Raw genomic sequence first — 25137 nt, forward strand, 5'->3', positions numbered from 1 at the left:
TGGACTTCAGGGACTGCAAAAGTGTTGACTGTGTGAATGCAACACAGAAATATGGTTACAATAAAACAAAAACAACAAAGATTGTTTTGATTAAATCATAACTACCTGCATTTTCCTAATAGTGTTTCTACATGTTTTCAGATATGTCTTTCAAAGTAATGAGTAAAAACTGGCAAAATCTTGGTAATGCTTCATTTTATGGGTCTGTAATTTTTTAATCAACTCTGTAATTTGGTACTAATCAGGACAAAAATATTGACAGTGTTCAATTAGTACACTTTCATTTAAATTTACTGCTAGTTTAACCTGGAGAGTCTCTTAGGCAGTGAAGCTGAACATGTAAAAATGTGAAGTGAGCATACGCTTCAACAAATATATGAATAATAATTGTGAATTCTAAATTCCTATTTAACTGAAGTAAATAATTAAAAGAATTTCCTATTTTTCCTATAATTTGCACCAAATTACATAGTTAACTCTCTAAACTTCCTATGAAATTATTAGGTAATTACAGACCCATAAAATAACATGTTACCTAAATGTTATTTGGATTTTACTTTGCCATTTTGGTACATGTGTATAGTTTATACATGTTGTCAAAAACACTGGAAAAAGGTCAGAAAAGGTCAATACAGAACAAGAGAAATGACATTTTAAAATCAAATACACCAGCGTAAGGAAAAATGAATCAAACATTTCAAACTGACAGGGTGGCATCTTTAATTGATGTATTGTTGACAATATAGCAAGTTAGGTTAGTTAAAATATCAGTTGTGTTGGGAGAGAATTTGGGACAACCAACATATACATACAAGTAAAACAACAACAACATAAAGAAAAAAAAGTATTCACAAACACGTTTTCATCCATCACACACACACACACGAGGCATTCACACATGACAACACACACACACACACACACACACAAACAGAAGCTAAAGGCTTGACAGTCAAAAAAAAACAAAACGAAAAAAAAACATTCATACTGCCAATTCAGTCAAGCAGTTTTGGATATTCTTCTGTTGGTACAAAAATGGTCGTTTTGACAAAAATAATAATAATATTATCTAGTGTGGTCATCTCCCTAACCTGCCCTCTCTGCTTTCGGTCAAACTAGTCGCTGTATGTACAAGTGAGAAGGCAGTATGGCCGCATTGTTCGCAAGTAAGGATATTTACTGCAATATTTCTGGCATTTATTTTTCTCCTTTGTCATACAAAATAATATTTCTCTGAGGTAAGAACAGAGACAGTATCAAAATAGTAAAATCAAAATTTTTACTAAAATGCACCCCATAATTGGAAAAAGAAAAAGCCAAACTGTGTCTAGAACAATTGGATAACAAATGATTTTGACAGGTACAGTAACATTAGTGACAGTTGCAAAAACAGAAAAGGGGGGGGGGGGGGGGAATTACAATAGCGTGACATTTGTTTCCGTACGTGACTGGCTGTGAGGTTTATCAGCTTGTCAGTGTCCAAGGTGGATGGTCTGAGCCAGAGGCAGGGGATGGGAGTCAGTGACATCACAGGTTGTGGTAGCACTGGGGAAACTCCAGCTGACAACTTGTTATGCTGTTGATGTAAAGCAGCACAATGTCTGAAAATATTGCGCAGCCAGAAAACAAACTATTAGCTGGAGTTTTAAAAAAAAGACTGAGCATCTATACCCAGGCTAGCAGCTCTGTGAGGCTGTACTTAGGCACAGCGGTTAATTGAGTTAAATGCTAACAGTCAGCATGCTAACAAGCTCACAATGACAATGCTAACTCGTTTTTGTTAAGCAAGTATAATGTTGATTATGACCACCATCTTGGTTTGGCGTGTTAGCATGTTTGCTAAACTGAGACTGATGTGAATGTCATTAGTTTTGCAAGTATTGGACAAATTAAAAGTTTGACCTGATGATGGCGCTAGAGTAGAAATGCTAGATGAATGGAGGAAGTTTTTTTTTCATTTGAGAGTCAGTGTAGCGAGGGTTCCCTGGCTGTGAATTGCAGCATGAACGTTGCGGTTATATAGTATGCGCCTTGACCATTAGGCCACCAGGGAACCCCACTAAAATTATTATGTTCATCCTAAAGGGAGTGTGAATGTCAGTACTACATTTCTTGGAGAAGATTTCTTGATAGTTGTTGAGAAATTTTTACCAAAAACCACAAATGTAATAATGAGGCTATCCCTTGAGCCAAGATGCTAGCATGGCTAAATATAACACAGGTTAAACTACTGATTTAACGGTTTTTCAGGAGGAACCGTTTTAGGTTCTTTATCTTTCCGCATGTTTGAAGCTGCTCAGCAACATGTGATCCTGTACTGGCTGCTTGTCTACAGTATATGTTGTCAAAACTTAAATGGGAGAAATGTTGCATCCATTGAGCATCTTCTTCTGCCAATGCTCTTGACAAAATTCCTGTGATGTCACTGGCTCATAGCTCCTCATTAAGTCGGTCCTAGCTCTGCAAAAGAAAAATTTCCATCACTCTGAAAAGGCCAGCTCAGCAATGTGACGAAAACACACCTGGAAACAGGAGTGACTCTCAACCGAGATGCTCTGAATGGGAAGATAATTATCTCCAAAAAGGCATCAACATCAGTAAGATCCCATTTAAACCTAGGCAGTAAATTCTACTGTAAAATCCATGCAAGAGTGCAAGGTGCCATCCGTGGGCACATTCACACTTTTTTCCCCCAGAAGCACTTCTGTTGAAAGTTTCCCTGCTTTTCATGAGTTAAGGCAGTGATACCAAGGGAAACTGTGCTCCACCAACTGCCAAAGCATGGCTGGTTTTTAATCACAAAGGAACATGTTGCTGTCGGGAAATATTTCTAATGCAGAGCCTTACTTTTCTGCCTCTTTCAATATTGCTCAGGAGAAACACGGCTCATCGCTCCCTGTTTGTCACAAAACTGCGTTTCCCTCCAGAATGAAAAGTCGGTAAAGTAAAAGGAAAAGTGTTTCTCTATTCCCCCGATCGACAAGTACATTTGCATAAAGGAATACTACACGATCCTTTAAAGGAAGAAGATGTCAGCACACACACACACACACACAAATCCAATCAAACTCACACAAACACACACACACACACACACACACACACACACACATCAGAACCAACATTTAACATACATTTCAGCCCAGAAGCCACATATTTAATCTTCCATAAACACATAGTTAGGTCATCTTCATTCCAGTGAAGACAATTTCTGTGATGTATTTTTTTTTTTTTTTTTTTTTACATCAACTCTTGGTCTTATACAGCAAAGACTGGTTTCAAGAGCATTCGCCACTATGAAGACCCAATCCAAAAATTTTGACTCTTCCTAGTCAACCAGAAAAATCTCATCTTTCTAACTCACTTACAGTAGTTTTGTTAAGATTATGGGCTTCTCCAGGACTCTGAAATTATTGGTGGAAATTGAGCTTTTCACATCACTTTGAGAATGAAAAAACCTTTCCTCCATGTACGATATTTATGATTTTGTGGTATGATTGGATTGTGGATTGGGCATTTATGATGTGAATGCTCTGCGGGCAACATAATGGCAAGCAGATGATCATTTCTATACCTTCAGAGATGCACCAATAACATTTTTTTTTTTTGGCAGAGTAAGAGTACAAAATATTCAGGAAGTACTTGATACATTTTGGCCTTTTATAATTTTGGCCATAACTACTGATTAAAAAGTAAGAGAGCTGGAAAAAAAAGAATACCTTCATCACCCATAATTACGGTAAAATACATAGTTAAGTTAAGTGTTCATAATTTTCTGTTTCAAAGTAGAAGCAACATACAATATTAGCTGTGGTCAGTCAATGTTATCGGTGCACCGTTATATACCGTGATCATCGTTTTCTTTTCTTCACATAAAAGACAAAGCTAAGTAGATTCAGACATGTAGTTTTTTTTTCTAAACACTTCTGTACACAATACACGGGGCACGGTCATTGGTGTGGGTGTGGCTTCATATTTCTCTCATTTCGTCTCTTTCTTTCACGACATGTCTCGCTTTTGACTCACCATGGCTTCACTCCGCGTGCAGCGCCCAGAAACTCCTACAATCATCTTGTTTGTTTGTTTGTTTTGTGTGTCGGCATGGAAAAGTCTGCTGACACATTGCCTATCAGCAGCCAAACACATTCTTACCTTGCCATATGTCCAGCCTAGTGCAACATGTCGTAGTTGGATTTGACGGCGGGGCAGCAGCACGGGGATGTGAACGCATGGTTTATCGTCATAATCTGCAGCTTCTCTCCCTCTACACGTCTGTCATTCTTGCCGCTTACTGTACCTCTCACACATCTTCTCTTTCTCTTTTTTTCCCCCCTTTCAAACTCATTGAGGTGTTTTGCCATTCATCAGAGGTGTGTGAGTTACCAAATCTCTCATTCCCCACTCCGGTGGAGAACTATGAGCTGAGGGTGAATTTCTGTGAATTTTAAGATTTTAGGAACATTTTGGGGGAGTTTTCAGGCTTCGGGTGTGGGGTCTATTAGCAGTGTACGCTACCTCCGTATTTTGGGGTGACGTTGGAGGCCAGAAGGTGAAGGGTTCAGAGGATGACAGGGAGGGGTAGTTTGGAGGATAGGGTGGTAGGAAAGGGATTCATAGCGCCGTGCTTCAGTGCAGCAGCTCTTCAAGCTCACTGTCTTTGAGCTTCGCATTGTCTCTGACTTTGTCGAATGTGTACGTTTTCACAATCTTCCCGTTCTGGAAGACTGTGTGCAGCAGGTCCTGGAGATGAACAGAAAAACAAGTTAGGGTGAATATAGAGAAAAGGGAGTATAGAAGATAGGAAGGTGACAAGGGAGAGAGAGAGAGAGGGGCAAAGGAAACAGAAAATGTGGAGGTGAGCGTTGATGAAATTCATTCCTGAGTGCTAAAGCATTTATATACAATACAGTCAAAAGTTTGGACACACTTTCTCATTCAAGTGAACAGGAAGCTGTATCCAAACTTTTAACTGGTACTGTAAACAAAACTTTGTGTGCTACTGTGGGTTACTGAACTCACCACGCCATACTCCTCCAGGTCGCCCTTGCCCTCTTCCAGGGTCACAAAGTCTCCACTCTGAGTCCGGTGCAGAGACAGGCGGCCTTTCTTTGACCTCTTGTTGGGGTCTGCCACTGGATCCTTGAAAACATTCACCTGAACCGCAGCGCAAAAAACAATATCACATTAAAACATGGGAATTGGAATTTTAAAATCACTGTTATGCTAAGCGCTGTACTTAAAAATACACAAAAATAGAAGATTTAGACAAAGAGTTGAGGTGAAGTTCTGCACAGATTCATCTGAGGTTACGTCAGAAATAAACTCATTTAAAGATATAAAGAGACTGAAAACAAACTAAATGCATGGTTTACTCTGTGTAACTACAATGCTTTAAAACAGATTCTAATCCCAGCGCCTCAGTCCTCACCCCGAGGCCATTAGTGACCACATAGCTGCATTTGAAGGAGCAGTTGAGCAGATCTCTGGTCAGTTTCTGCAGCAGAGCCCCTCCAGAGCCGAAGGCAATGTTCTCAATGGACCACCTGTGTTGCTTCATACCCTCCACTATCTGTGGAAAAACAAACAGTCAAAACAAGAAGCAAGACATCTAGTCTCCTAATGAACAGTGTGTTTGTGTGTCTATACCTCTTGCAGTGTGTTGATATCCACTCCATCTCCTTGTATGACTCTAATGTAAGGTGGGAGCACCTTAAAACCTTTAGAGTTCTCCACTGGAGCAAACTTCTTACCCAGGATCTCCAAAACCTGGCAGAAGTAAAATAAAAGAGGAAGAGATGACAGATATGGTCATCACACATATCTAAGTTTCCTGGTTTGAGTTAAGATCCCTGAAACGTCATTTGAACGCACCTTCAAAACCGTATCAAGCGGGTTTCCTGAGTCTGGTCGGACAACCAGTGGGGCGTCTGCGCTGCGCGACTCTATCAGCCCCCGAAGGTCTTCGCCCCAGATCTTCTCACAGGCGTTGTAGATGTCGTAGCTATCGCTGACTATGGATACGGGCACGCTGGGAAACTGCTTGATGATGTGCTCAAAGGCATCTTTCTCATGGTCCTTCCCCCACGCTGTGATGGTACTGTGGAGAGAGCAGCAGAGATATTACAATACTTTCTCTTCCCATATGACTAATCAGCAATTTAACATATTATACACAGCTTCTTTGGTTGATTTTAGAAATGAAAACCTAAACTAGCAAATAAACGTGAATAATTTTCCACCATCCATTAAAAACATGAAGAAAATGAGAAAATCAGAAAGGCTGATGAGACCTTGAGGTTAAGTAGTTTTTAAAGGAAGCCTATGAGGGCAAAAGAGAAATTAAACAGGTAAAAATGTTTGCGCAACATAAGGAAACGAACAGCTGAAGGCAGTCATAAGACATTCATCATGTTGCAATTCCACAAATTGTCCAGAAGAGGGCAGTCCAACCAAGGTTTTAGTCTTTGATGAAACCGGCCTTGGGCCAAATTATATTTTTAAGGGTTTTAATAGGTTTGTTTTAGCCTAGTTAGATACCATACATGCATATTTATGTTATTAGTTAAGACATTAGGGCATGCATTAAGACTATGTTCAATTACTTCATGATTTTTAAGTTAAAGGGTTAGTTCACCCACTCTACAAAAAACATATCTTTCCAGCCTGATACTGAATACTTTTGTTTTGAGGTTTCTGAGATTTGTACTGCCGCCCAATTTCACTGGAAGTACTTCTTCCAAAGAAATAGCCCTTGTGTAACCTGTTCACAGCCCACACAGAGTAAACCAAAGCTGCCTGGCACTCAATCAAGAACAAAACAAACTCAGAAAGATGGTATGTTTTAATACTATTTGACACAATAGAAAGACTTGCTCTGAATTGTACTTATAATTCGGTCTTTACAGAGCAGATCTGATTATTTACTGCTTGGTATTTTTTTATTTCAACATTAGCTTCTCTACATCAATTCTGAAAAGTGTTTATTTTTCTTGACAGGGCATTTCTGTTTCACTGAAAGCGTACAATAAACACTGGAAGAGACTCAAAAGTTTTGCACACAAGGTTTGAAGGTGACACACCCCTGCTCTACGACAACTTCCCTCCCTTTCCTCTACATGGAAATCAAAGTGGAATTTCACTGTGACTCCTCCCCTCTGAGGTAAAAACCAAACACATTGTAAGAGGGGGTCGTTACATAACGGTTGCTATGACAACCACTGCCACCATCCCACAATGCACTGGCGCGGGAAAGAAGGGTGCGCTGGAGCAGCAGTAAATGCCCTGGTGGTGAGGAAGAGGCGACTCTGTGTGCATGAGAGCCAAACAGAAATGGTGACTATGTGTGTGTGTGTGTGTGTGTGTGTGCATGCAGGATAAATGGATCATTTCCATAAAACAACGCCAGGGACATGTGAGTCAGGGCAGCAGCCAATCCAAATCTTCACCTCCAGCCGATCACAGCCCCATGAAACCGAGATAGATGAAGCACATAATGAGTGTGAGGGTGACCGCGCTCTAATCAGGGGAGCAAATTAACACCAATCTCAGCCAAATGATGGGTACATTTTCACTCCGGCTGATAAAATCCATCTACTTTTGGCAGATAACCAACTATTATTTGGAGCAAGTTTACTACTTTGGAAATCAATTTGGCTTGTGGATGAAAAAGTTTGCTTCCAGACCTGGCTCTTGGCCAAAACGTGGACTATCTCACTAAAGAGAGCCCTGGAGATGAATAGACGTGCCTTCTGTAGCGCTGTGCTTTCTGGGAATATGTGGGAATGCATGGCCTATGATGTTAATTAACATTGAGCACAGGAATTTAGAAACCTCTAGGGACTCAATTTTATGCTTGAGGTTTCTGTGAACCTTGTACATCCCTTAAAAGGAGTGTTGGACACTTTGGCAGACACCCATCATTACTTGGAGGTCTTATGCTACTGGTGTAATAATTAAAGTAGGTGGTGAACTAGTGCCCTACATCACGCTGAAAACAATGCCACTTAACCTTCTGTAAAAGCCAGGAAACACTCCAAAGCTAAGAAAAGTAGGTTAGACAGCGAGATCCTCTATCTCTTATTAAGCATGATAGGTACCTGTGCTCTGCAGCAGGCACTGAGAAGCCTGGCACGGGGTCCTTGGTGCCGTAGTACTTCTTAATGACTCCGATGCCGGCGACCGTGTCTGTGCCCTTGAAGTTGACCAGATGGGCGGAGGCCCCGATACCTGCAGTCTGCAAACAGGAAGGAGAAAGGTTATGGGGGATAAATGGCAAAGACATCACTTATTAATCCATCTATTTATTTTTAACTCGCTAAGATATTTTATTTTAGTTGTTTACTACGTCTACTGTAATTTACTTCATACCTCTTGTGAGGAGACGCCCCTGTAGCCGAAGTCATGTAGTTTATACTCTAGTCCATCCAAGTTCCCAGAGGTTTCTAGGAGGTACTTGGCGAGGATCTTCTTCTGCTCTCTCGAGTTGGTCGCCACTGTGATGGGGTACCAGATCTGCACCAGGATGGTCTGATGGAGGAAGAACAGATTTGTTTTTATATCAGAGTGATATTCAGTGGAAAGCTTCACTTCCTCTAATTTCCCAAACGCATCTATGATTAAAAAAATGGAATGTTTTCTAATGTTTTTCAGGAAAGACGAGGAAAAACTGTCTTGCAAATGCCTATAAAGTCCCATATGTGAAAATTCAATTTAAGTGAACCAAAAGTAGGTTTTTTTAAGCGCTGATAAGACAAGTGAATGACTGGTCCAAACTTTCTTGTTTTTTTTTAAGTATTCAACTGGTACTAAAACCTAAAGCTAACAGGCTCAGAGGGATCAAAGGGCTCAAGCAAACTCTGGGAATAGTACATTCCTCAAAGCCCCATGTCAACTCTGGACCAGAGTCATAGATTTCAATATGAAAACAAGTGGCTTATCTGTACTCGCCGCCACCTGGAAAATTTTATGAATGCACCATTTCTACAATCAGAAGTGGACAGTGCATGTTTGTGAAGGTCCGCCTATCTATGCTTCTGTACAAACACTCATTTCTAGGAAAAGGCACTGAGGTATAAAATCCACATGTAGCTTAATATTCTACACTGATTTTTTTGATTCATTTACTCCTAGAAAGAGAAATCAAATTTACACAGAGACCACTTTGTCCTACTACAATAAACAGCAGATATTTACTGTGATTACACATTGTGTTTGCATCACAACTAATATGACAGGAATGACAGCTAAAGTAAGTAAACGTGTGTCAAAACTCAGGGGCAATAGACAGATAATGAGTAAACATGATTTTCAAAACTATGCAGTGTGTGTTTTCCCTCTGACCCTGAGCGGGTCACATGCCTCCTCAGACTAATCATAATCTAAACCATAATATGGACTCATGTGACTGCAAGAGCAGGGCGCACACAAAGACGCACACTTTGCCTTATTTGCATGTCGACCTTTTTGTGGGAAATCTATACGTAACACTTAACATATATAATAACTGCAACATGATTGAATGTAGATATAAACACATTCAAAGTTGCACAATTTGTTCTACTTTCATGAGATCTAGAGAAATCTAAATGTGTAAAATCAAACAGTGTCTAAGAATTACGATGATTGTGACATTTATATGATTTAAAATACAGTAAGTGATGATCATGTGACAGTTTGTGATGATCATGTGACAGTTTGTGATGATCATGTGACAGTTTGTCAGGGATAATGGGTCCGCACAACGGTAAAAACAACACTCGGGAAAGAATGTGTGCACCCACGCACGCACAGACATACAATCACATACACACGTGCCAACATAACTTCTCGGTCAATGTCCCAGAACAAAATGGAGGGAGATAAGGAATGAGAGAGGGGGACGAGAATGAGGAAGGTAGGGGGTAATAGAAAGTAATAGAGAGCGATAAAGACTGGAAAGAAAAGGATGTGAAAGAGATGACAAATGTATGACAAAGTGACGGAAAGTAAAAAGAGCGAGGGAGAAAAGAGAAACAGAGTTTAACCTAATGACGCAGCTCAAGGACACCAGGCTGAATGTCTAATTTTACATCAGCCGTGAAGAATGAACATGTGTGCGTGTGTGTGTTTATGCGTGTATTTATATCAGCTGAGGAGACTGGCAAAGTGTGTGTATGTGTGGTGTATCCAAATTTATCAGGACAGAGTGTGTGTGTGTGTGTGTAGGGGGGGTCACTGTGCCATTCAGAAGACATAGGACTTAATAAATCTGTTCAGATACTTTCAAAAGCTGACTGCTTTCTTTCTGCGTCAAACGACATAAACAAAGAAAGCATGTTGTGGTGTTGCTTTAATCATATTCTTAGAAAACACTGCATGGTTTAACTGTGGAAGCAACGGAAACAACGTATTTATGAATGGGGCCGACATGGTGAGAGAGAGCGCATGAGTGGAAGTGACTTAGAGAGAGACGGAGTCAGAGTGAGGATATTGCTCATGGTAAATGAATTTAGTTCTGCCGAGTCATTGCGGACAGTCTGTTCATGCAGCATTAAGTTCATGAGATCTTCCTGATCTCTGGGCGGAGCAACACTACGCATTAGCTACTGAGGCCGCCCCATTAAAAACTCCAGACTGCCTGCTCACATCACTAAAATCAATCAAATTCTGCTGTACTTCCTGTCACACAACACACACTCTGTTACATTTTGTGTTGCTTTTAAATGACAGACCATCAAAGGTGCTTATATTCATCTGATTACTATGACATGAGTGTGATGATTAAAGGAACAGTTCAGTATTTTTTGGGGGAAATACACTCATTCGCTTTCTTGCTTGGAGTTAGATAAGTAGATGGATACCACTCTTGTGTGTGTGCAGTAAATATTTAGCTGGAGCCAGCAGCAGGTTAGCTTAGCTTAGCATACAGAGTGGAAACAGGAGGAAACAGCTAGCCTGGCTCTGTCCAAGGGCAACAGAAAAAATCCACCTACCAGCACCTCTAAAGCTCACTAATTAACACGTTATTTTTGGTTCGTTTAATCTGTGCCGTGTAAAGATGTAAAAACCACAACTCAGAAGACAGAAGTTTTGAAATGAAATTGCTTAAAAGGTGAAACTAATGGTCCTCACCCTTTGATACAGTCTTAAAGTGAATCACACTGTAACCGAATGAAGCCGGCAGACATTCTCTACTCTGTTGAGAATAATTTCAGTGATGTGATACCTCAGGGAACAGAACATTGGTCAGGGCAAGGAGTTGATTTAGGACTTCAATCATGTTGTCATCTATAGAGACACCAAACAAGCATCTGAAGGATTTTACTGGTACTTGACTAGCTGCTCTTGTCCTTTTCAGCCAACCTGTGTGAATCACTTTGCTGCAGTCACAGCACATTTCTCTGCAGTGATTAAGCAATAAGCCATGACAGGACTGTAGTTCAGTAAGATTTAAGAAGAGGTGAGAGGTGCCATGGGGCATGCTGCCAAGCTTAATTCTTTATGGCTTTTATAAAATTGTTAGCTCTCCCTTGTAATAAAAAGGGCATAAATGTTACTAATATCTTTTGTATTTAATCAATAATCAAATAAAGCAAACTATTAAATCCTAATGATGTGCCTAGCTGTGTAGTTTTAGTAGCAAGACAAGTAGCACATGAAACTGCTATGAGGTCATAGCAGTGCCAAATTCACAATGGTGTTTAACATGTCGAAGAACTGAACACTGATGCCATTAAAAGCGGCACCCCAGCGATTTAGTATTGCAATTCATAAAGCTGAGAGACTCACAAGAGACACATTTTAAAAAATAAATAAAATAAAATCCTACGTTTCCCAGAATTCAACCAACAGTATCTTTGAGTTAGATCCTTCCCGCACAAGCTTTCTGTGACAAGCAACACTTTCAAGATAATATAAAATATGATTAAAAAGCTTTACTTTCATCTACCAGTGGGCCTGAAGCCCAGAGCGCTCTAGTTGAATTATACACTTGTATCACGTCAGGACCCACAGGAAATGGCTTCTGGGCCCGGAGGACAAACAAAGCAGACTTACCTCCACCCAGTTGGTGAGCCAGTAGCATTCAGGGTCTGTGCTCTCCACTGTGAACAAAACATTGCCTCGAGGAATGACGCTCCCCTCTGGCACTGCCTTGATTTCAATAGGCAGATGTCCATTGTATTTCTGCAAACACAAAGGTACAAATATCCCACTCAGAATCAGATTTACACTGTCACGGCTTCTTCTGTGTGGCTTGTGCAGAGTGTTAATATCTTTATCTATACTGAGATGACCTGCAAAAAAAAATACAGACATACATATAGAATTCCTGCATGCTTTTTTAACTGGTCTGGAGCAAATATGTGGGCTGCATTACTAACTAAATTTAAAAAAACTAACAAAACAAACTGCACATTAGATGAAAGAAATGTAATCTATAACTAGTAGATCATAGTCCATACCTTAGTGCCAAAACCTGAGCATCATTTGTATGCTTGATCTTGATGATCATGATCAAATCTTTACATTATTGGTAGATTTTATAACACAATGAAACTGGGAAAAACACTGTACATTCATCTCTCTCCGCTACACTGTGGATGCGGGTTTCTGCAGTGATTTGCAAAAAAACAAAGCTGGCACGTCGAGACCTGATTAAGCAATGTGGTAAGAGATGACAGAGAAATAACTGATTCGTATAAATGTGTTCTAAAGGTTTATTAACACTTCTTCTCACTTGAGGAAAAGTGTCAGTACAGAGCGCCGTGCTCTCTCCAAGGTGCTGAAACTGAAGCTAACAGTTACCTCTCAACAATCAGAAACCTTAAATTGTCTGTGATTAATTGCTGGTTAGTTGCTGAATCTGACTTGTAACTGAATCTGAATTAGCTGAGCCTGTCTTTCCTCTTATGGTGTTTGGTTTTATCCATTCACAATTTTTGAGGATCTTCAGACCACTTCAAACTCAAATCTTGCAACAAATTCAATCCGCCAAGTAATGAGATTGCAAGCTTGATTTATGTGTAATATGTGTGTTTACCAGGAGAACACTGTGTGTCGTTAGTGTGTGTATACATGTATAAGAAAGACCTTCAGTCTCTCTGATAACAGAGGCATCACCTTCAACATGTTTCATGTGTAAACATAAGCATGTGCTGATGCCTGTATTTATGTGTCTGTTTCCACTTTCAGCTTTTTCCTCATGAAGCATTCCTTGAAAATATTCCTTGCAACTACTTCCTGGTATGTACTAAAAATATGCACGGACATCTACAAAAGTAACATGTTGAAAATTAGTTTTTCTGGACATTTTCAGCAGTCTCTTACCTCCAAAATATAATTCCATCCCTTCTCGTTGAAAACATCGTCTTGGAAGTGTTCTCTGTATACCTCCTTTGCCTCCTGGATCTTCTCTGGAGTCACTACCTTTCCTGGAGAGGAGGAAGGAGAAGGGAGGGAGAGGGAGAGGGAGAGGGAGGAGTTGGGGAGTGGAGGGAGAAGAAAAAAAAATCAGAAGGATGTGATGTACAGGCAGAGATTTTGGAGAAACACACACCGTTAAACAGAAGGCATTGGAATGCTACATTACTGTCCGCTGTTGTAATTAAATTAGAAGGATCCCGTGCTGACAAGGCGTCTTTGTCCTCACACACACACACATACACACACATAAAGAAGCCACTTCCTTGTCTCATTTCAAGTTTGGCTTGTTTCAAGACCATAGAAACAGTTGTACACAACAAACAATAACAGGAAAAAAAAAAAGTATAAATGTAAGAGGATATCTTGAGTTATATTAGCCGTTTGATTTCAGTGAAATACATTTTGGGAAAATTAATGGAAAATTATTTTTTTAAAAAAAGGTCTCATTTAATGTCACAATATATGGTTAAAAGTCCAAAAAGTCTCCTTTCATATCTGACAGACTGGTTTGGGTAAACAGATGCTTTCGCTTTAATAATTCTGCTGTATCACTCCCCCAATAAAAGTAAAGTTGGAACAATTAAATGATAATTTATGACTTAAGTGCGCTCATGACGTACACTTAGGCTTCATAAGTTCGAGGTACACGGATGCATCTCTGATAGCTGGTCTAATCATTACGCTCAGAGGGACGCTCTGCGCAGACAGCTGGCCTTTCTCCCTCATACGGTGAAAGAGCAGCTGTGCTTTTGTCTTCCCCCTCTCTGTTATCCCTCCCGCACCTCTGCTACCGCACCATGAAATCCTTTTAAGAGACAGGAGGGAGATGAATTCTTTTCTCTCTTTCACTCTCTTTTTTTCTTTATGTCGCTCTCTCTTTCGTTGCCTTCGGGATCACACTAAATAACTTAAACAGCTACCTTTACAAACTTTGAGTTAACTAGGGTACAGAATATATTGTATGCATTACACTGTCTTACTTCAACCTTTTTCCACTAAATTTCTTCTTTTTCTTCTTAACCTGCTGGCTTTGTGTTATTCTCTGTAAGGTTTAATCATTGTGAAACACCTTGTAACCTTGTGGGTTAAGAGAATGTTGCTGCAGGCCACAATAGCAAACACCTGCACTGCTGAAGTGTCCTTGAGCAATGCATTGAATCTTGAGCAGCTCCAGGCGCGCTGTTCTGCAGCTGACTCTGTACTCTAACCTCGCTCTGGAAGGGAGAGAGCTAAAAGATAAATGTTCTCCCACAGGGTGCAATTAAGTATCAGAAACAGCTCTACAAAGCTTGCAGTGTTGACTTTTTTACCTACAATTACTTAGTACCTGGTTATTACAGTTGAAAATATTTTTTTATATATAGCCTCAACTGGATAACAGTAGAACAGTGGTTGTACTGTGCAGCTCCCACAGTAGGGGAGGATGAAAACATTACATGCATAGTTGACTTCAATAAATGAAAGAATAAAAAAAAAAAAGTCTACGCCTGAGTTACGCAATCCAAGTACTGGAATTTCACCCTTATTTTTTTTGGTAAGTTGACTGAAAACACATTTTTATTTACACAAACGGCTGTAGCAGAGGTGGTGACTTCACAGCATCAAACCTGCCAGCTGCAAAGTCATACAGCTTGGCAGTGTTTACCAGCGAGAAGCTCCTACTGGGTTGGGGGTCGGAGCTTCACTGTCACTCAGTCAAAGGCACTTCTATTCTACCACAGGAACGTGATTCAACTCTGAGTCGAGACTTACCTTTTAGGTATTTGTGGAGGATGTACTGTAGGCCGTAGAAGACGGTTTTGTCATATTTGACTTTTCTGCTTTTGGTGGGATCTGTCCTCTTCTCACGGCACTCGAAGTAGGAGTACACTTTACTCGTGTTGGGGGGGTACTGTTTGTAATGTGTTACCTGCGGAGAATGGAGACAAATGAGTTGAGTTAATGCTAAAATAACACATTAAACTAACAGCACAACTTAAGGCAACGTCACATAATTCCTAGACACACATCACAGTGTGGTGTGTGAAGAGTCACAAGACCTTTTTTTTTTTTTTTTTTAAATGGCTAAGCCTCAAACTGAGTTAAGTGTAAAAAGGGGGGCTCGTACTTTATATGCCTTCCAACCTCCATACACACAACTGTGAGAAAATTCATAATCATTATCTGTTTGCTCTTACTGAACTGGTGCCAAATCATTTATTAAAGGAAATGAGCTCTCCATGTCCACAAGCAAGGAGACTTAAAAATGCATGATTCCTTAATGAGGTTAATATACACCAAACGATGTGAGTACATCACTCTTGTTGAGCCCTTCCCCACCACACACACACACACACACGTTTTCAAGATTAGGTCCATTTCCCGAACAAGGTTTCTTACAGATATATACAATTATTCATGTTGAATCGCATGTGCAGGTTTTTGGATGAATCCAGGTCTTGTGATATCATGGCTTTGGTAAACAGGAGCAACTGGATCTGCTATGTGGTTGCCATTTCACAGTGTATACTTGTAAAATACTGGATAGCCCCAGCTTTCAGGGGAACTGATGAAATCTCACAGATAAATGTTGAAACACCTTTCTATTGCATGGCAAGTCTTGCTTTAAAATTGCTAGGCAACGTGTGGAATTGAAAACTGCAAGTTTAGCCTACACACAAAGTCTGAGTTATTCAGGGTCACAACCCAAAGTTAAAGGAGCGCTGCCATCATGGTGTTTTATCTGCGATTACAGCAAACATTCCACTTCAACAAAAGACCCACCAATCAATTCTGTGTGACATTTCACATCTATTGAAATAAATCAAATAACATAGTACTAAAATGTCACAATCGGGGTGAGACATGCCAAACTTTTCCCCACAGATACACGTTTCTCCATTATTCTACGACTGTTGTGTGTGTGTGTGTGTGTAGTGATCGTCTACTCTATTGCTGTCAGCTGACGGACACCGGGAGCATTGACAGTTAAAAATCAAGACTGTGCAATAGGGCAAACAGTTTGAAAGCATGTCCAGGCATGTTTCGCACACACACAGAGAGAATAAACTGCTTCAAAGAAAAGATACAGTGTCAGCTGTAGCCATCCGGCCATCAATTAAATCCCAGATGACTCCAGGGATTTCCACTGGGAACACTAGGGCATTTGAGGATGTAACCCTCATCACTGTGCTCTATCTATTCAATTCATGTATCATGACATTAGGGAAGAAATGAAGCAGCATTTGACTGTAGCTTCTGACCTTGTCTTCTCAACATGCATATAAAATGTAATCAACTTATTTACATGGGAGTCTTGGGATAACACAGGTTCAATCTGACCCACGTCTGTGAAATAAGCTAATGTCAATGTAAAGCACTGGAAGTCTTGTCAGATGACTTCAGGAAATATTATTCTAAGTGGAACAAGACTCGGTTAAAACCTAGTATATGGCTGGACCGTGTATGGTCATAAAACAGGTATAAATGCGGTTGCAAGAACAATACATTCCACTCATATCTGAGGATGTTTGATTTGAAAGAGACTTTATTTTAATTTTAACTATTCTATCTCTTAACGCCCCCTGCTCTTTCATCTGTTTGACTCTGCGGATGTCTTGTTTTCACTCTGCGTTGAGTATTTTGTCAGAATGATTGTTATTTGCAGCGCTTTAACTGTGCATGTGCCTTTTTTCTGCCTTTTTCCCGGTCGATGATCACGGAGGCTGCGGTGGAACTTGTGAATAAAGGGTTTTGACAACAGCATTTTGGTTGCAAATTCAGGAGGCTTATCTCCGCCTGGTAACTGCAGTTACAGTCAAATCACAGGCACCAGAGCAGCCCCCCCCCCCCCACGCTAAGCTGATATAACAGCTACATGAGTCGTGTGTTTTACCTGCAAGACTCATGTTTTAATGCTGTTGTTCATTGTTTGTGATGTGAAAACGTCAGAGAAAAAAAAAAAGCTTGCGTCCTGGTATTAGGTTCATTTTGAAAGAGCGTCAGCTGTTGAGGAAACGCCAAAACAGCGGCAGTTGACCAATGGTGTAATTTCATCACTCACTCAGTCAGTCACTCACTGACAACTGTGGTTAAAGCGTTGGTCCATGTCAATCAATTCTAAAAAAAGAATTAAGTTACAGTTCCCTCAAGGGTAAGGGATGGCATTTTAATAAAAAAATGAACAGCATTTCCCATTTAACAGGGCTTGTCTCTCATTTGACAACAACCTTGGCAAACTATTTCTCGCCATTGTTGCCAAGGTTACACTGGAATAACAGGTATAATTACGTGTGAAAATTACCTTAAGGCTAGATCATAAATCAAGAAAGACAAACATTATCTATAGACAGAATAACAAAGCGGACAAGAGAAGGTGAGAGGAGAAGAAATAAATGTCAATGACCTACTCAGTTTCTTTGACCCCATCTCTGTCCTTCCCTCTGAGCTTTCGAGGACTCAAAATAGAGTCAAGACACACATGACACTAGTCCCGACCACGTGTGTGTACACATTTACTGCCAGACATGCCGATGAATACACACAAATACAGTTTTAAATTCACAAAGCCAGCATCAGTCAACTTTTTAAAAGGCACACTACCTGAACCTCTCATCATTAAAATGATATTAACCATTTCTAATATTACAAAGACGGCAAACGTATTGTTCATAAAAAAGAAACCTTTATATTTAGTCTTTATGATATAGTTTTATCAAAAGGAGATCTGGTAGTCAGCATCTTTTTCAGTGTATTCATACTTTCTTCACGTTTCTTCCACAAGACTCAGAACACTATTCTCCCTCTTTTGATGATCCCACAGACTGAAGTCTAGTTTCCATCTAAATGTAGCGCAAATTCTTACAAAATTTCCAGATCATCTGCAAAAAAAATGCTGTGAATTGCGTTTCCATCCACTACTGTTATGCAAATATTAGAAGTTGTGAGCATTTTCTTTTTATCAGATGGATGCTTGTAGTGATGTACACACACAGAATTATCATCTAGCCTCTTTTTAACTCATTGTTTTGATTTATGGCACACAACTTTACCGTTTTGGCTCATTCTCAATAATTTCTGGCACAAAATCTATGGAAAAATGTACACTACCTACCCAGCATGTAAAAAACAGACAAAGTTAGCGATTAGCAAGTGAACACAATGGTTCATTTTTGCTGCTATAGATTCAGATATTTCCCTCGGGAGTTGGTGGAGACCAGTATGGAGCTACAAGGAGACTGAATAATGGACTTACATTTATCAGGTGGCGAGAAACTTGACTCTTAATGAATCCTAATGCTGCTCCGTGTCTGCTGGATGGGAATTTCTGCTAAGTTTTAAATGAGAAACACACTCACTGACAGCTTTAATGTTTGCCCTGAGTGTATCTGAGTCTACAGATTAATGTTCAGTTCAGTCTTTGATCTGACACAATGATATGTGTAAAGAGGTGTTTTTTTTCTTCACTGAGATATAACACATACTTCCTCCTTTTGTCTGCACTCAAACGCTGATGGTGGAGAGATACAGAATTTGAGAGTGCAGTGCAGATACAAACAGTTTTGGCTATGTGTATATAATATATTTCAGTGTGTTATGTATATTAATACATTGTAGCACACAGATTGTCATTATAAAACAAGTTATTTCATGGTTGCCCTGTCAAGACTATCAGCTATGTATGTATCGAACACCAGCTGTTGACAGTGGGGGAAGCAACTACACGGATAATAAAATCAACAAAATTTGCAGAATTTTTTGAACCTTGTCAACTGCTGTGAATAGTGAGAGATTACAGACTTCGGGTTTTGACAGAGAAAACCCAAACCTGGCTACCAGTAACGCAGGTGCTGCCCCTCTCTTCAAACAGCACAACATCTGAGGCATGCAACAGCTGTTAGTGTGGCATTATAATGCCTAATGGGGCCATCCCATTATCTAAATGCCACCCTCACTATAGTTATTCTGCTCTGGGAATTTTTTCCCCTCCAACAAAATCCTAGACCCCTACCTACTCGCTCACCGTAATTCTCTTTGGATTTAAGGGTCAGAAGATGTCATGTTACGTAATTGTGGTCATACGGCATACAAACTTGTGTTGTGGTATTGCTTTAAAACCTAACAATGACACGCTGTACACCTCCAGCCATGGTATTCTTAAACCTGACAGACTCCTCATACCAACAATAAACCCGTACATGTGTGTGTGTGTGTGTGTGTGTCTGTGTGTTTCCAGACAATAGGCAAGCTTGGCTTTGGGGCTGAGCTTCTCTTTACAATCCCAACAGACAAAACACAAAGGCATTCAGGTGCAGCTTGTTTTTATATCCTGTGAACAAAGTGTATGCCTCTGGTTGGTCTGTGAGTCACTCTTTTAACACACAAGACATGTACGACGAAGGTTATTACACAGTCACGCACAGACAAGATAACACACATACAACTCGCTTTCGATTAAACAACAGCGCACACCCGAATATATGGCAAACACAGATGTAAGAGGGTCAGTACAGGACTGTTTGGTTCACCTTTTGTGTAACTCGACTGGCTGTTTAAAGAGACGACAACAGTAACTTTAGCCCGGTATGTCAACACAGACGCACCTCGTCTGGCAAAGACGTAACATGATATTGGATCAGTGTCGGCTCAAATGTTTTGTCTTTACCCTCATTTAACTGACCTTTGCTGTCTCTCATGAGCCTTTAAGTATCTGGACTTGAGAAGAAACACACTCAGCAATGATCTGTTTTACGTTGGACACGCTCACACCCGGTAGCTACCAGGAGCAAACGCCGCCTTCTTCTGTTTGCCACTGAGCAGCTCTTCAGGGGAGAAGTGGTATTGATATGTATCAGTTTGGTGATGGTTGAGTTTTGCACAATTTGTTGTGTACAACAATCTTAACATGACATATAGTGTGCAAAAGTAGATTATGCTGGTTGAGCCATTGTATAAGGGAGATGTATTTCATGAAATTTTCATTTGTTATGCTGCTCAGGGCTCATAGTTATGTTGTAGCTACAGTATATAACATTAATTACAATGTAGCTGCTTTTCACACTTCAAGGCTTCTTAATCAGGTCAGATTATGGCGTTTATTCTAAAGCAGCCACAAGAATCGTTCAGTGATAATACACAGAGATACTTGACACATGATTTGTTAAGGATAGATGTTAATCTGTGTCTACATTTTGTATTTTTTTAGGTTTATAGTGTTTGCTTCCTTAGGCTACAACGGTATGATCCAATAATTCAAACCACCGAAATTATAAACAAGGTCATGAAGAAGAACAGAAGCAATGTCACCTGATTATAAAAGAGCACTTCTGTGAAAGTCCCTTTTTCTTAACCACCTCCCTTCACAACCACTCAGTGTTATTACCATGAATGATGTGAACACGGTATTGACTGTTCACGATCAATAGTGTGTGCATGACTTGAACGGTCTAGATAAGAAACACAGACGATCGTTATAAGAAAAGATACGTTTTGAGCTCTTAGCTCTCCCTGTGAAAGGCCTTCTACCATGGAAAAGAAAACCACAAACTATAACTAATAAAATAGATGAAACCAAAACTAATCATTTCCAAAAAAATGGGAACTAAAATGGATAGAAATGCGGTAAAATCTGTATCCTGGAATTGAAACCAAATGTACAAATCTAAATTAAAACAGTGATAGTGTTTCCCCTATAATAATACAGCCAACAAGAACCCCCGCCAGGCCACAAAATAATTTTTTAAATGTCAAAAATAACAACAAATATCCATTCATTTGCAAATCAATAGCGTTTGGGAGCTGCTGAGCAGTGCTGTCTCGAAACGTGAGTTAACGTCTGTTTCGTTGCCTAGGAAACTGCAGGTAGGATGACTCCTTTAAAGGAACAGGGCAGCGCGTAAGCAATCAGTGGTTAAGCAAGCGGCAGAAAATGACGGTGACTGCGTGCGGAGCACAGGAAAAGGTTAGCAGGTTTGGTCTGGTGCCAGGCCAAACCACTCAACCTAGGGGAAACACTGAGTAAGTGTGAAACTCGTCATAACTTTGACATTTTTAACTGTGACGTTTTCAAGAAAACTAGGAATTTCCAGTTTAAAAAAATCTAAGTGCTACGTCAAATTCAAAAACTCAAACTACCTACACCCTGTAAGGAGATTCTGGGAGAAAGATATAGTAGTTTTCTTGTAAGTGGCTACATTACATGATAGTGCAATACTTCATGTCTACATCCTAATAAAAACCATATTATTATTTGGGCACTTTTTTTTTTCTTAGTGGGCTTTTTATGAAAACTAATTTATCCACACAATACAAAAATTTTATGTTGTGCACAGGATCATTTCCAGTTTCTATGATAATTAAGCTTATAATGGGGTCAAAATGCTAATGTTTATAATGGAGCTTTATGGTTATATATCAATTATTCCAAACATAGTATAAATATACTGATGTGCCGAGTTACAGAAGGTCAGAACAATATAAGATTAATCTGCTACTTATCTGTATTACTACTTTTACCTCATTACACCAGACTACATTTTAAAGTCCCCCTACACTCAAAAATCTGTATTTCCTCTTATTCCTACGGTTGGATGTTTGAGCTTCACTGTGCAGAATGATGATTGTGCAGAGTTTGACACTAGTAGGCTGTTTTCACAGTCATCTGTTGAGAGTGGAAAGTTTCTCTGAGCTCACTGAAAATCAAAATTTTATGGGGCGGGCCTACAAGCAGGATTTGTGACATCACAACTAGTTTGGAAGCCAATCCTAGTCCAATATGCCATTACACAAGTGTGATGTGGAAACTTAAACCTCCAGGGCACAAACACTGAGAATGAACTTTACAGTGAAGTAGGAGAAATCATGTGTCCAGCAGTTAAATGTCTGAAATGAAATATATTTGCATATTCATAGATTCTGGATTTTTATTGAAGGAGAAGAAGTAGATATAATTTTAAGCCTTTTAACAACATAATTGAACTTTTTTTTTGTGGAAAAACCATATCAGACATAAATTATTATTCAAAGTAGATTATTTTATATATGTCTTAAAACACGTCTGGAGGGGATCTGAAATTCATTGTACACGTACAGAGCTGTAATATGATCTCAGTCTGAACCTTTTACTTTCAATCTTCATCACTTACATTTTCTCTTTCAACTCAACCTCTCCGGTATCCCCCAACTCCCTCCCTCCCACTTGTCCCTCCATATTCGCTGCCTCTCTGTCCCATCATCACCATCACTGAGTGCTGTCACATGACCGCTGTACCTGGCAACCGTCCCGGGCAACCACTTGCTACGTGCCATAATACATTCCTGCAAATACATTTGTTGTACCGTGTGTTTATGTTCTCTCCAAGAAGTCAGTCTCAAAGATAACGTTATATTTACAATTACACCGATGCTTAAGAGTCGGTGTTTAACTTTTAAATGGCGTTTAAAGGCCCCCGAACGAGTAAAATCAATGTAGTAATTTGTACCAGATAACCTAGCTGTGTCACAGAAGGTCAATACCCGGAATGCTTTTAACTTTCGGTTTTGATTTTTCGAAAGTGATGCTTTTCCTCGCACACTGAATGAGACTTTGCCCATGTGCAGTTCACCCGACTACCCACAGAGCACTTGCTAGCTAGTGGCTAATAATAGCTTCTTTTTTTAATATCAATCCCCTCTGTCTGTGAGCTAGCAAGCTAGCTAACTCAGCTAGTGTGACTAGCGAAGCCGGTGAGAAACTGGCTCCGTAATAATCAGCGGTGCTGGGTGTGAGTTAGCCAGCTCAAAGACGGATGCTTTCTTTCTAAATTTAGGTTGAGCCAGCCCTCTCCTCCTCTTCCAGCAGCTCATTCAGGCCTGCTGTGAACCGACGGAGACCCGGCCACACAGAGCAGTGTGATGGCCTTGGGACTGATGATGAAACCACCTTGACTTTATCAATTTTCATCCATCAGCCGCTCCCCTCCACCCAAGCCAGCCTCCCAACCCCCCGTCTGAAACCGCCATTCGCACGGTACCTTGTATGAATCCGTCGCTAGCATTATGTTGAAGTCGGCGTCTCTGTGCTCCATCTTTCCCCCCTTGGTTGTGAGTCAGTCGCAGCTGTCAGTGTGTTGTGTTGCGCGCCGTGCTGCCGGGACTCCAGCCTGGTAGTGGAGCTGAGCAAAGGGGGAAGGACGAGCGAAGGGGGCCGGGCGGGGGAAGGGGCGGGCGGACGTTCGTCATCAAAATTCCGGCGCCCCCCGGGTATACTCGGTTCTACTCGGCTACGTTATGCCAATTTTTTCCCTAGAATAGCGAAGTCATGACCCGCCCTACTCTTCCTCTGATTGGCTAGTTTTTGTTGCCTTCGTTGGCTGGGTTGGTTAGGTTTAGACAGAAGGAATGAGATTGGTTAGAGTTAGGGTAAGAATATTAGGGTAAGCCAATCAGAGGCAGAAAAGGGCGGGTCATGACTTCGACATCCTAGGAAAAATAACATCGTGAGCATAGACTGTAAACCAAACAGCCAATCAGGAACACCAGTTTGAACGAAGATTGTATATAATAAAAAAGATGAGTCACTCAACAATGATTCAGAATCTCTTTATTAGCCAAGCCACTGTACCAAGTAAGTAAATAATTAAATTATGTAGTAGTGGAGGTTGAATGCAATGCACAATCTAAAGTCCAGTTTTATGAAATATATTAAAGTGACCAGTGCAGGGATTAAGAGAGGGGCGTGACATGTAAAGTCCAGTTTGATAACAGAACAGATCAGCTATTTAGTAGAGCAACAGCTTCTGGAAAGAAAGAGGTTTTTATGGATCGCAGTCTTTTTTGAGACACCAAGGTCAATAAAGATTTTAAAATTTCTACCCATCACAAAAAAATTCAGATTTAACATAATTAACTCTTTATTATATGACTTCTGACATTGTCAAATTGGATACTTAAATGCATACATCGGTGTAATAATGTATGATATAATAATATAGTAAAATATATTTATATATAGGCTAATACTATATAGTATAATGATATGTAAAATATCTGCATGTTTTTTGACACATTTTCTTGAATTTTCTTCATCCCTAATGGATTTGTCACAATTCCAAGTGTTTCTATAATTTATAGGAGATAATATTTGTGAATATTGTTTTAGATGAAATATTCACAAACATATTTTTTGTAGATAAACTTAGTGTAGCAAGTGTAAATGTTTTGGTGATTATTTAAAGTGCAAGGCCCACCAAGAATGACATATCATACATGAAATAGTGATTGGTACAACACAAAGCAGCCATATAAGCTTATCATCATGTCAATTGTGAGACATTTATTACTGCAATGTAATGACACTGTTGGACTGGCAGTCTGTACCTGTGTGCCATCAGGCAAACGGTTGAATTAGTTTATGACAGGGAAAATGACTAAAAAGGCAGCCAGCCAATGAACACACATAAAGATTTAAGGACCTATTTGGTGTTTAAAAACAGTTGCAGCACCTTTAAATATATATAACTATAATATGTAGTCACAGATGCATTCAATGCCACCAGATGATAAAGAAACTCCACCACCTCAAGATCCCGCCACTCCTCATCTACTGGGTCCACAACGTCCTCAGCAACAGATCACAGGCTGTAAGAATAGGCACAGTTACATCATCAACCGTCATCACCAGAGCCCCTCAGGGCTGTGTCCTCAGCCCCGTCCTTTACACCCTCTACACAAATGACTGCATCAGCCCTTCACCCATCACCGCATGCTACAAATACTCTG

General features: G+C 40.1%; 1 protein-coding gene across 1 annotated transcript; it reads right to left on the reverse strand.

The window, feature by feature from the left end:
* Positions 1–695: 695 nt before the first annotated feature.
* nampt1 (nicotinamide phosphoribosyltransferase 1) lies at positions 696–23559 on the reverse strand. The gene is made up of 11 exons (XM_044343519.1): positions 23391–23559; positions 15154–15310; positions 13306–13409; positions 12034–12162; positions 8368–8526; positions 8097–8233; positions 5872–6097; positions 5647–5766; positions 5429–5569; positions 5020–5154; positions 696–4740 (listed from the first exon to the last, which is right to left on the reverse strand). The coding sequence occupies exons 1-11, from the start codon at positions 23442–23444 to the stop codon at positions 4627–4629; spliced, it is 1476 nt and encodes a 491-aa protein (XP_044199454.1). The 5' UTR covers positions 23445–23559; the 3' UTR covers positions 696–4626.
* Between the last annotated feature and the right edge of the window lie 1578 nt (positions 23560–25137).

The sequence above is a fragment of the Thunnus albacares genome, chromosome 23, assembly GCF_914725855.1.
Source record: "Thunnus albacares chromosome 23, fThuAlb1.1, whole genome shotgun sequence".
NCBI lineage: Eukaryota > Metazoa > Chordata > Actinopteri > Scombriformes > Scombridae > Thunnus > Thunnus albacares.

Excerpts from the sequence above, each read along its gene's own strand:
- nampt1 (XM_044343519.1), bottom strand. The coding sequence starts at position 23,444 with ATGGAGCACAGAGACGCCGACTTCAACATAATGCTAGCGACGGATTCA. Across the intron at positions 8,234-8,367 it reads GGGGCGTCTCCTCACAAGAG|ACTGCAGGTATCGGGGCCTC; the intron begins GTATGAAGTAAA and ends TCCTGTTTGCAG. Across the intron at positions 5,155-5,428 it reads TGGTCACTAATGGCCTCGGG|GTGAATGTTTTCAAGGATCC; the intron begins GTGAGGACTGAG and ends GCTGCGGTTCAG.